We start from the raw sequence: 12,783 nt of genomic DNA on the forward strand, positions 1-12,783 counted from the left end.
AACATGAAATGGGGAAAAAGACATTTAATACATAGACAAATGCATGTATCCCAATACTAAATATTGTATTACAAAATGTCTGACCCATGACAGACCCCAATCTGCTCAAAAATATTATAAACAAAGATAAAAAACCCTACTAAATGGTTTGATAAAAATGGAAACAAATCTTTAATTTAGCTAGCAACTAAACATGTGACACATTTTGTATTAAAAGTAACGTTACTATATTGAGAAACAAATAGATGTACAGTACTTACTGTTGTTTAAGTTCCAGTTTGCACAGGCAGGCTCCCAGTATTCTATATTGAGATGTGATAAAGAAAAAAAGTCTTCATGTGTATATGTATGTCAATATCAATTTACAAAATAAAGTATCTGTCTGAAACCCAACAAAACAAATATAAACAATAATTAGCAAAAAGGTGGTTATCAGCATATTTTATAGAAGTAAAGTTGGTTTTATATTCGCAGATTCAGACTTTCCCCTTAATAATATAATTTCATAAAAGTATTATTTGCAAACTCTAAATAGCGAAATCATATTAGCAGCCAATGACTATCAAAGTACAACATTTCTATCCGTGAGGTTCCCATCTCGAATGGCTCTGGCTTTATAATAATTAGTGATGGCCTGATAGTGACAAATGCCCATGTGGTCAACAAGCGTGGTGTTCGTGTCAAACTGACCAATGGTGAGACTTACAACGCCACAGTTCAGGATGTGGATCAGGCTGCAGACATCGCCACCATCAAAATCAATGTTAAGGTACAGACGGAGCTTTGAGGTTGTACTGTTAACATATTTAATATTTTGGGGATATTTTATTTTTTAATTAGGGATGCATCGATCCTGATACTTGGATTGGATATTGGTTCAATACTGCATATTTTTACTGGATCGGGTATCAGCCAGCTGGTACCGATCCAAATCCCATCTTGCACGTGCTCTATATTCTGTGTAATTTATAAGCAAACAAAAGCCAGAAAGGTAGCCTTTTATAAGACGGTAGAAAGTTGTCTTGTTGGCCTACTGTATCCCAAATGTTTTGAAGCCATTCTATAGTTTAATGTGAAGTGCAGATCAATATTCACATGGTTAAATTCATGTTCAGTTCTGCGCTTCCCTCCGCTGCGCCTGTCAATCATTCTCCGTTTATTTACAATTCAAACTGCGTGTCACGTTCATGACAACATGAAAAACTTTCTCCAACACTATTTGTTCCTGTTAATTTAAATAAATATTAATTTATTATATTACATTATATTAATTTATTATAATATAATATATATTATATTGGTTCATTTCGACTTGAAACGACGAGTTCATTTCTGTTTCTAAATCATGTAGCAGTTAGATCAGCAGATCGCATTCGCAACACTGGAACTGAGTGGGTTATTACCTGCTCTTCACACACAAAGTAGGCCTACCTGAAATTTAAAACTAGAAAAGGCTCAATAATACATTGGACAGATCCTTAACACACTGATTTCTTCCCTTTTTACTGCTGTTCTGGATTGGAAGTGTCTGCAGATAACGGAGGACTGCACGGTGTCTCAGTGATGCATCAAGCACTTCATTCACACACCGGCTGATGTGACGTGTGCCGCTCTGTAAAATTATTCTGTAACATTAAAAGTTTCTGTTTTCTCATCCTTCCGACTGAGTTTATTCTTTCGAGGGGAATACTTTTAGGGTAGTTTGTAAGCCTGGCTCATTGTGGTCAAAGTTGTTGATTAAATTAATAAAAGTGAAACTGACAGGCACAATATAGATTTTAATTAACAGAAAATTATTTAGCCTAGTACCGGCTGCTCTGAAAACTGAATATTTGACTGTAATTTTATTTATATCAATAGTTTATTTAACAGACCAGTTTGTGTTTTGATTAGAGTCAATAGTGGTAGCCTGTTGCAGAGTTCAAAGAAAAATCTTACTATTAAAAAAGTAAACATAAGCTGGACCACATCACCATAGAAACTGTATTATGCTTAAAAAAATGGCACAGTATCAGGATCGGATCTGTATTGGTCGATACTCACAATTTTGGGATCGAAATCGAATCAGTTCCAAAAAGATGGTATCGGTGCATCATTGTTTTTATTGAGTCATAGTTTTATATGGTAAGAGCAAGGACTTATTTTATTTCATTAATTTACCTTTTTAGTAAAAGGTCTTTATAAAATGAGTAATTTCTTTTTAAACTTTGTTCACTTAAGAATTGAACCTATAGAATCAAAATTGTGTCACTGTTAGTACATTAAAAGTGTGAGGTCAATATGATTTTTAATATTTTAATGGCTCTACATTAACTTTTTTGATCACCAGCCTCTATGGCTAGTAGTTTTTCAACTTTACTAGCCACTCGCCATTTTCACTTTTGTTGTTGGGAAAATATATTTGCAAAATTACTTGATTTAGATGTGTTGTGTATGACTTTGCTCAATGAGCATGAGCTGTAGTGGTTTCATGGTGTTGCTTTGTAATTATTTCAGGGCTCAACATTAAGGTTGTACCAATTTTTTCTCTGACCACACTGGAAAATAAATAAATAAATTAATTAATTAATATTTCTTAGCCAAAAATGTTAAATAATTTTAAAATTTTAAAAACTAGCGAAATATATGTTATAATATGCATACACTTTTTATTAAATAAAACTTAAATAACAATTATTGTCATGTAGCCTGTCTAAAACTATGAAAAGTAGTCTGTCCTAGCTCCAAGACCAAGGTCTCAGATCAGCAGTTAACTATACATTAAATTTAATCTATTAAATCAATGTTACTGAAAAGAATGATAATTAAACCATATTAACAAAAAGAAAGCAGGTGAAAAACATACCGTGTGCAATAATAAAAGGATGATCAAACGCACACAGTTAACGTTAGGCCCATTAATAATCTGTTCAAAGATTGTTTAAAGCTAAAGCTGAAACTGCTGCTGCATACATAAAATACCTTCTTTTTTTTTATCTCGAGCTCTTGAAAATGGTGGATGTGTATCGCTTTTTGTGAAGTCTATTTCAAACAGAACCGATAGCAGCATTGTGTTTCCAGTCAAGGTTGCTTCACGCAGGGCAATGGGATCGTGCACGCTTTTAAAAAATTGCGCGCATCACATAACATTCTGTATTCATCTGCTTTCTTTTGCTTGCGTGAACAGTTGTTTTTGTCAGTCGGGCTGCTTCTCATTTCTAGAGGTTCATCCTTATTGTTGAACCCTACTTTTAAAAAAAATACAATTTAAAAATGATTTTCGACCAGCCAAAGTGGCTAGTGGGAGTGGCTTTCTAATCCGCCACAGCTAAAGTCTACCTGCGGTTGGTGGGTGTTAATGTCAAGCCCTGGTGTTAACCCATTAATCTGTTTATACTGTATTTAGGCTACATACACACTGTAATATTTCAGGAGGAACGGCCGCATACAAATATGGAAATAAACTCGAAATTGTGATAACCTTAGTGACATTTGGTTTTGTATCCTCAGATTTTTAAACGCAGTAATATTACAGCAACTACAGAATATTATAGTCAACAATTTTAGGTAAACCAACAGTAACAGAGGAGGCTTTTATGTTTGGAAGGCCATTTTTGCAATTGATTTTTCACAGTTTTCTTTTACCACAGTTCTAGTACATGGCCATATAGTCTGACATAGTGTCATTGTGTTCTCTGTCTTGTCCCAGAATCCTCTACCAACGTTGCGTCTTGGTTGCCATGGGGAGCCCCTTTTCTCTTAAAAACACCATCACATCTGGAATCGTCAGCTCTGCACAAAGAGGCAGTAAAGAACTGGGTCTCTCCAACTCCAACATGGACTACTTCCAGACGGACGCTACCATAGATGTAAGAGCACTGGAAACTGGGTGGTGTTGCATGCAAAAAAATGTATGTCATCATTTAATGAATTGCATTCCATCACTCAATCACAATTCTGCTTTACAGTTTGGAAATTCAGGAGGGCCTCTCATAAACCTGGTGAGTCGCTGACATTTACTCAAAAAACTGCTTCTGCCTTTTGGTTTAAAGGGTCACGAAACACCGAAACACATTTTTGAGATGTCAATAATCATATATATGTTCCACGCTGCTAAAAACACTATTAGGATACATATATTTCACAATAAAAGAGAAAATTGGTTGTTTTTGCGTTATTTCGAACAAATTCGTTCTTCCGGTTTGAAAATAAATTTTGAAGCTACGTCAAGGCCACGAGCTCCTTGTGTAAGTTCCAGCATGGAGACTGGCTGTCTGTACCGGCGGGTACAATGTGACGTCTTTGAGCTTTCATCATTAATTCAAGAGAAAGACGAACCAATCAGCTCGCTCTATTGTGAATGAGGTGCAGCTTTATTAATATGCATGATAGCTTCAAAAACTACCTGTTAAAGTATTCCAATAGACGCCACGTTGTGTTGCTAACTGTAAATAAAACAAGTGGAAGAAGAAGAATTGTTCGGAGACATGGGTCGTCAGTGTTGTTTATAAACGTGCCACAACAAAGGATTTGTTTTCATTTTCCCGCAGTGAGAAAGGACCCACATTTGTGGACTACAGTGGTCTTCTAACACGCAACAAAAATGTTTGTAAGGAACATTTTTACCCGAGAGCTTTTTGTATTATAAATGGTGAAATCCAGATTTGCCACTCGTCTTCCTATAAAAAAAAACGCAAATCCAGTTCGCGTTGATTGTCCTGTCTCTACGGATTTGGTAAGTAAGCAATTGGTGTACCTTGTTATTCAGATGGCGAAGTAGGCCTTTAAAACTACACTCTTCTAGCAGTTCCTCGGATCCAATATGTCGTTTGTCGTGGGGGGCACGCATGAAATGTTCTTGAATGAAAATGAAAGTGCCAAACTGCAGTTAAAGTCGACAAATTAAGAATGAAACTCCCCAAAATTACATGACACTCCGGAAGAAAACGTGGATAGCGTGGTGACACAATGACGTTAATCGTATTATGTGCTTTAACATGTAAAACGGGATCATGAAAGGAACATTCAAAAAGCAACTCATGCAAACACCTTAATCATATTGTTGTTTTAATCAGATTAAGGCAAATAGTTAGATTACTGATGTCCACAAAATCATTACTTTATCTGTTAAACCGACAAGTGAAACACAAACTACTCTCCTGTCTTCATTTGGAATAAAACTTCCAATTAACTCAACACAAGCAAAGACAATTGTAGGCATAATAGTAGGAGTATTAGAGTAGGAGTATTTATAGCCACAGACATGCAACCTTTTTCAGGGGTAGAAAACTCTGGTTTTAGGCATTTAATTAGTGTGCTAGAACCACACTACGAAATCCCAAGTAGAACGTATCTCACAGCTACGGTGGTACCCTCCTTGTACAATAATGTGAAGGAGAAAGTTATTAGTGCACATTTAGTAGTTGACTACAGATTGCTGAACCTTCAGAGCAACACAGAACTTCATGACTGTCATATAAAGAACGTGAATTGTTTTCAAATGTTCATCAATATTGTATTGTACTGGCCATACTCTAGCCTTATGTAATAAACTGATGTATCATGTTTGTACTCTTCAGGATGGTGTGGTCATCGGCATTAATACCATGAAAGTGACAGCAGGGATTTCCTTCGCTATTCCCTCAGACAGAGTCCGTTTCTTCCTTGACCGATCTGCAGACAAACAGAGTAAGAATGACCTCACAGCTGCTTGCTTTTGTCTGTGACATCATTTTTTTCACTGACAGATGGTTATTGGGTCTTTTTTTCAGAGTCTTGGTTTGGAGAATCGGGATGGAAAAGGCGTTACATTGGAGTGATGATGTTGACTTTGACCCCCAGGTGCCAAACACTTTTATTACAATTTTACAGGAGAGCAAAATTCATACATTATGGAATCTACAGATTTTTGTTATATGCCACTAGATTTGGCTCTTAGAAATTCAAGTGCTGGAATACCTGGAAAATTGGCTTGTTCTGTTGAAAAGTGCTTAATTTATCAAGGAGAATTTGTATGCAATTTTCACGCCCGAAAAATAAAAATGTTTGTGAATTTTTGTGACAATTTAATGCAAAAATACCCGCACAAACTACCGTGATTCCGAAGCAGTGATTTAAATGATATGAGAAGTGGCCAATCACAGTCAACCTTGTCTAGATTTACCTGAAATGTAAGGGCAGGACAAAGGCCTTTCTGTGTTGCAGTGACAGAAAGAAACAACTTAAAAACAAATGTTTTATTGGAATAATGCTTTTCAGATGTTTTTACTATGTTATTAGCAAGAGTAATTAAACCGCAGACATTGAAGTGTTTTTGGTTGAAGCAAATGTAATATTGATTGTTTTGCTGATCTGTCTATTAAACTATCAATTAATCAATCAATCTATCTATGAATCTATCTATCTACCTTATCTATTTATCAATCAATCCTTAAACCGTAAACTTTGCACTGAAGTGAGTCTTTTATTATCTTTAAATTCTCTTTTTCCCCTCCTCAGTATAATCGAAGAGCTAAGGATGCGAGACCCGTCCTTCCCTGATGTTTCTCATGGAGTTCTCATCCACCGTGTGATTGTAGGATCTCCAGCCAACAGGTGTGCTGCTCTCTGAACATGATGTTATCAGCTGTTGATTAAGGCATCCTATTGATGATGTCATTTCCTGTTTTCTGTTTTGCAGAGCCGGAATGAAGCCAGGAGATGTTATTATTGAGATCAATGGGGTAAAGGTGAACACGTCGGAGGAGATATATAATGCTGTGAGGACCAGCGAAAGCTTAAATGTGGTGGTCCGCCGGGGGGCCGACCTGCTCATGCTGCACATGACCCCAGAGTCCACAGAGTGACATCAAGTCAAGTATTTAGTAAGATTAAGAAATGGTGAGTAATGAGAAGCTGTCATAGTTGGAGATGTTGTAGGAAAGGAATCATCTAAAGAGTTTTAGCAAACGCTGGACATTCGTGTAGTAAACGTGTTTCTGGAAGCGTATGAAATAATGTGGATGATTCAGACTTCTGTACACTGGATAAACCTCAGTGTGTCTGCGCAAACTACACTATCAGTATTGATTTGAAGGAATATCACTGAATATTTTGTTTAGGATTGTCACGATGGCAACAAACACTCAACGACCTTAATAAAACTGGGTGCTCTTATTGTGAAAATGCTGATGTTTTGTATTGAGTCTCACATTCTCATGTTACGACGTTTGTATTTTAATACATTTTTCTGAACAGCTCTGATTTCACAATAAACCATTGGAATATTTATGGATGATTTGCTGATGTCGCAGTGACTGATATGTTTAGGTTTTGGGTCAGCGCTGTACAGCATTCTGAAAAAGTGTATTTCTAAAAGTGCGCCGTAATGACGCCAGTGTCAACTGCAGTGTGTGTTGGAAAGGACTGGATGCTGTTCAAACCTCATGCCAAGTTTTTGTCACCCCATACAAAACCATTTTAAATCCACACAATCTGACAACACTGGGGCTAGATCACAATATAAGCCACAACACAAGTGAGTTCAATAAAATATATCTTTATTACAGACATGTACAAAAATCAAATATACAAAACATTCTGCTAATGTGACTCAGAACTCCAGCATGGACCAGTCGTGGTAAGGCATCTCTTCTAGAGGAATTCTGCACTCTGGATTCTCATGCAGACAAGCCCTCATCATATCACAGCATTCTGTGAAGAAGAAATGGAGAGGTGAGGTTATTGTTATTATTATTATTATTATTATACCGTTTTTGCTTAATTGTTCTTTGATGAACATCTCACCTTGAGAGAGGGTAAATTTGGACCAGTCATGTTGAAGGTAGTACAGGTCATACGCTGATGGGAATTCTCCATGGAGCATTGTGAACAGAAGAACCCCAAGAGAATAGACCGTCGCTGGTTTGGCCCGGTAGCATCCTTTTTCATAAAACTCTGGCGGGATGTACGCTTCTGTGCCTGGAGGAGAGACGTTTAGTTTAGCATCATGTTGAATATATATACCAGATGGGCTTCAGCTGTGCTAATTAACCAGCTTTCAATACGTATATTAAAAATGCTTATGCACATTCATAACTAGTGTTGTCAAAAGTATCAACTACCAATCGATACCGACACTCATCACAGTCATATTTGCTGAGCATGTGAACACCAATGGCCAATCAGTGGTGTTTAACAGCGCTCAAATTGACTTGTTAAATGTCAGAATCGATTGGTACCGAAGTCGATACTTTTGACCACACTATTCAAAACACCTACCAGAGAAGATACTGTAGGCTGATTCCATCATGAAGTCTCCACACCCGAAGTCGATCAGCTTGACTTCCAGTGTGTCGGGGTTCACCAGCAGGTTTTGAAGCTTAATGTCCCGGTGGAACACCCCGCGGTAACAGCACACGTTGGCCGCATAAACAGCTTGCCTCATGATGGTATGTGCTGTTTTCTCACTGAGGACTCCTCCGCTGACTTCAAGGAATGCCTCCAGGTCCATGCTTGGACTAGGCCGCTCCATCACCATGACATAATGATTTTCAAAGACCTGCCAGTCCAGAAGCTGAATAATGTTCGAACACCTGGAGCCACCGCTGGCCATGTTTGCCAAGGTGATCTCTAGAGGAAGTGGCTGGTCACATGACTGAAAACAAAATAATAATGTTGGTTTTCAAACAAGGGTTTCTGACCACAGCCTGTGGTCTATAATAAATATAAGACTTTATAAACTGAACACAGCGAACAGAAAGTGTAGTCTACTCACAGAGCTGACATCTTGCATATTTGGGGTCTTCTGGACAAATTTAACTGCCACCTGTTTAAAGGAACAATTGAACAATTAACATGTGCACGGAGATCATTTCATTCAGTCATAAATCCTGAACAGAGGATTCATTCGTCAGCAGAAATGTCCAAACAATGAAAGCTCTGATGATGTTCTTTAAACAGGGAACTTCATCAGAGGATTTGAGTCTACAAAAATGAATACCTGCAGACCATCCGGTATGCGAATCCCCTCATACACGGAGCCGAAACCTCCTTCACCAAGCTGCTTTCCGAGTTTGTAGCGGCAGCTGATGTCATCTGTTAAAAATGAAGAAAATGTCATTAAATTATAAACCAAATAAAAACACAAACAGTTGAAGTCAGAATTATTGTCAGATTTCAGAACATGATAGTTTTAATAACTCATTTCTAATAACTGATGTCTTTTATCTTTGTCGTGATGACAGTACATCATATTTACTGGATATTTTCAAGATACCAGTGTTCAGCTTAAAGTTCTGAATACTTAAACTTTATTGCTCTGCATCATTTGGGAAATATTTAAAAAATATGAATAAAAAAATCACAGGAGAGCGAATAATTTTGACTTCAACTGTATAATTTTACAAAGTTTGATGAGCCTAAACAAATGTTCTGAACTCCAGCAATAAACTTACTATTGTCCAAGCAGGTCCCATCATCTGCTGTAGACTTCACAGCAGAGTCCTCTTGTGAGACCTGATCCGGTAAAGGGTTCGAGTTTTCATCCAGGGCGGAGTCACAGATGTCATCTGTTATGAGCTGCTGGCTCACTGGAAGTTCATTGTCCTCATCGGATGGTGAACTTGGAGGACTATCAAGCTCTTGCTCCAGGCTGTCCTCGCTGAGGGAGGATTCATTGTCTGCTGGGAAGTGAAGCTCTGCAGAGTCGTTCTCAATGACCACTGCAGAGTCAAAGCTGTTCACTTCAGGTTTAGAGTCCAAGTCTTCGTCTGCTGGATCATCAAGAGCTGGAGGTTGGAGAACTTCCAGCTCCAGGTTGCTCACAGCAGTGCAGAAGAATTTAGAGCTACTGATGGGCTCTGCGTGAAGTTCGTGGATCTCCTGCACACATAGCTGATCTAAAGAGAGGAAGGAACATCATTAATATGACTCTACAACTCTTTTTGACAAGATATTTGAACAGATCATTTGCAGAAACATTACTCAATGTGTTTTTATTGATGATCTTCAAGGTTTTTCTGCATTGAATTAGCAAACAAGTAAACTATATATCTAAAGGCAAAGCTCACTGAAATAAAAAAATCCTAATACAAATAATTCTTATTTTTTCTGTTTTTTACACAAAACTACAAATTCTAAAGAAAATCCCTGAAATCAGCAGCCATTAACCTTCATTGTAGGAACACAAAATACTGTGGAAGTCAATGGCTGAAAGCACCTCAAACAGGTTTAAGGAGTAAATTATGACAGAATTGTCTTGTTTATGTGAACTGTGGCTTTAAGAAACTATCTTTCTAAAATGTCTTCCAGTTAATGTTCATTTCTGATCTTTAAACACTTATGTGATGTGTTTGGTGTGTTTAACAGTATGCTTTAGTAATTAAAAGTGCTCATAAATCTATTTTACCAACAACAGTAGCTCTTCTTCTGGAAACACAGGCGAAGAAGATGGGAGACAATTTGAGTTTCCTCTTTTTCTGTCTCCCTGCCTGTTTTCCTGCAGCGACGGCCGGGTCATCGGTCATCAGATGACGGTGATTCTCTGTCGTGCTGCCGGTGGGTTCGAGTGGCTCACACGGTTGTTCGTTCGCACACTTAACACCAAACGCTTTCTTCAGACGGTTAATCAGTTTTGAAAATGCCATTTTATCACTGTACTGTTGAATCGCAGAAAGTACTGAACTACTAGACATCCAAAGAAGCTAATGAGAGTTTCTGCTACGTCAAAAAGCTTTATACTGTCACCGATGATGTCAGAGTTCCACAATTCCATTTGGTATTACGTAGAGACTTTTTAAAACACAACAAACTTCTAATGAAGGCCCGCGCTAGACTGACTGGCTCATTCGCCTTAATGTGCTCACACAGCCACCTGCTTATATACACATTTTTTCCAATTATTAATTAAATTAATTTTGCACTTAGGCCTATGTATTTTTTCTGTCATGCACAACTTTTTCTGCGTTTTACTTTTTATTACAATTATTGCCATGTTTATATATATTTATACGTGTGTGCGTGCGTGCGTGCGTGCGTGTGTGTGTGTGTGTGTGATTCATTTATTTTGAGTAGCTCATTTCGGTTATTTTATATTTTCATTATCAATTATTTATCATTTTTAACAGTATTATTATTATCGTTTATATTATATTTTATATATTATGATTATATAAATTCGTTATTCTTGTGAATTCTTTTTAAATGAATAATGCTTCAAATAATAAATTAAAAAGAAAAATATGCAACAAAATGAAGTTATCCATGTATTACCTGAAACCGCCAGTAGGTGGTGGTAGGACACTGTCTTAAGTGAATAAGACATTTATTCAGCAACAAAGCAACTTTTGTATTTATGAATAGGTCAAGGATGAATCGACTCTCACAATTTATTTAAATCCACACATTCATTCGCAAAAAATAACCCACTCAAGCCTAACATATAAGGACTGAACCGATGTGAACGCTAACAGGTAGGAATAATTATCAAATTCTTGTGGATTAAACATTTTTGTTGACATCAATTGCAGTAGATTTTATTAAGTTACAACAAAAGGTAGGTAATGGTTTTAATTGCGAACTGTACTTATTTTATGTGTGAACATGCTACATGCTAACACCATCACAGCGTTCCAGTCAACTAATTTAGAGCTACTAACGTTAGTCAACAGTCCCCGCCTTCACTTAGTGAAAAATGCGAATTAAAAAGAAAAAATAACATAAATAAAATAAATAATTACAAATTAAACCAATGAATATTAAAGTCAGTGTAATTAGATCTTACGTTTATTACTGTATGTCACACTGGCTAATAAGCTAGCGCTAATTAGCAGTTGATGCTAATGCTAACATTGATGCAACTTAATGTTACTGTAATGTAATTAATGTTATATTAACGGTACTGTAACTTTAAACTAATTATTGTTTTACTTAAAGGCTCAATCAAATCTTTAACGTTAACATCAGTCAGATTGATTGCTAATTGAGTGATTCTGTTAATATTACATTTGTTTACCTTAATATTACACTAGATAACTTTAGGAACTATACAGGGAGAGGAATTATTTAGTTTTATATTACAGAAACTCGATATTTATTTTCTATATTTTTGTTAGGCCACAGTTTGAAATGCCATTCTGCAGGCTGAAATGGCATATTTAACACAATTAACACTTTACTACAAAAAATACAGTCAGGTTTATTTTGTGTGGATAAATGTAAGTTTACTTTAGTAAAACTATGTTTTTGTCTTATTGGCTAAATGGGCTCATGAAAGTGTTTCACATAGAAATGAATAAATAATAATTAATAATAATAATTCCTTACATTTATATAGCAATTTTTCTGCACACTCAAATTGCTTTACACATTGGGGGTAACATGTTTCCCGAAAGACATTTTGAAATGGAAACAATATTTTTCTTTCCCATTTATATCTTGACCTAGTTTGTTGGCTTCTGAAAAGTTATAAAGAGACAGGCAAATGCACTGATTATTCTTATATTAAGCAATGTGTTAACCTATTCATTAATTAAAATCAATTCACCAGGGCCGGCCCAAGCCTTCAGGGGGCCCTAAGCAGGATTTTATTTGGGGCCCCTTTGGTGCAAACAATATGATAAATTATCATCAATCCTTGATATTTCGCACACTTTAAAACACACATTATTGATTTTGTTCGCTGTAGCTGTGTTGCTTACATCATAAAATATATGTTTTAAGACAATTCTAAATATTATTCTGCAGAAACAACTTCCTATTGATCCAACTTTTTACATGACTATTTGCCAAAAATCTAAATAACACAAAACATTAATATGGGCTGGC

General features: G+C 36.5%; 4 protein-coding genes across 5 annotated transcripts in view; 2 read left to right on the plus strand and 2 right to left on the minus strand.

Annotated features, from left to right (window-relative positions):
- cdk5rap2 (CDK5 regulatory subunit associated protein 2) overlaps positions 1–12,783 on the minus strand; it is a 635,428-nt gene that overhangs the window by 378,409 nt on the left and 244,236 nt on the right. The window lies entirely within an intron of this gene.
- The window catches only part of LOC147838711 (serine protease HTRA2, mitochondrial-like), a 35,807-nt gene that overhangs the window by 8,729 nt on the left and 14,295 nt on the right, over positions 1–12,783 (plus strand). The gene's annotated exons all lie outside the window — the stretch shown is intronic.
- LOC147838712 (serine protease HTRA2, mitochondrial-like) lies at positions 569–7,252 on the plus strand. Of its 2 annotated transcripts, XM_087300554.1 has the most exons (7): positions 569–769; positions 3,689–3,848; positions 3,948–3,980; positions 5,559–5,667; positions 5,751–5,820; positions 6,478–6,573; positions 6,659–7,252. In XM_087300554.1, the coding sequence occupies exons 1-7, from the start codon at positions 693–695 to the stop codon at positions 6,822–6,824; spliced, it is 711 nt and encodes a 236-aa protein (XP_087156680.1). In that variant the 5' UTR covers positions 569–692; the 3' UTR covers positions 6,825–7,252. The 2 variants fall into 2 exon arrangements, with proteins under 2 accessions (XP_087156680.1, XP_087156681.1); XM_087300555.1 differs by lacking the exons at positions 3,689–3,848; positions 3,948–3,980; positions 5,559–5,667; positions 5,751–5,820 and having other exon boundaries at positions 599–769.
- Positions 7,501–11,012, minus strand: LOC147838713 (serine/threonine-protein kinase pim-2-like). Its single transcript, XM_087300528.1, has 7 exons — positions 10,367–11,012; positions 9,414–9,857; positions 8,960–9,054; positions 8,735–8,785; positions 8,239–8,614; positions 7,765–7,938; positions 7,501–7,671 (listed from the first exon to the last, which is right to left on the minus strand). The coding sequence occupies exons 1-7, from the start codon at positions 10,650–10,652 to the stop codon at positions 7,571–7,573; spliced, it is 1,527 nt and encodes a 508-aa protein (XP_087156654.1). The 5' UTR covers positions 10,653–11,012; the 3' UTR covers positions 7,501–7,570.

This window comes from Danio rerio, chromosome 21, assembly GCF_052040795.2.
Source record: "Danio rerio strain M-AB ecotype USA chromosome 21, GRCz13ab, whole genome shotgun sequence".
NCBI lineage: Eukaryota > Metazoa > Chordata > Actinopteri > Cypriniformes > Danionidae > Danio > Danio rerio.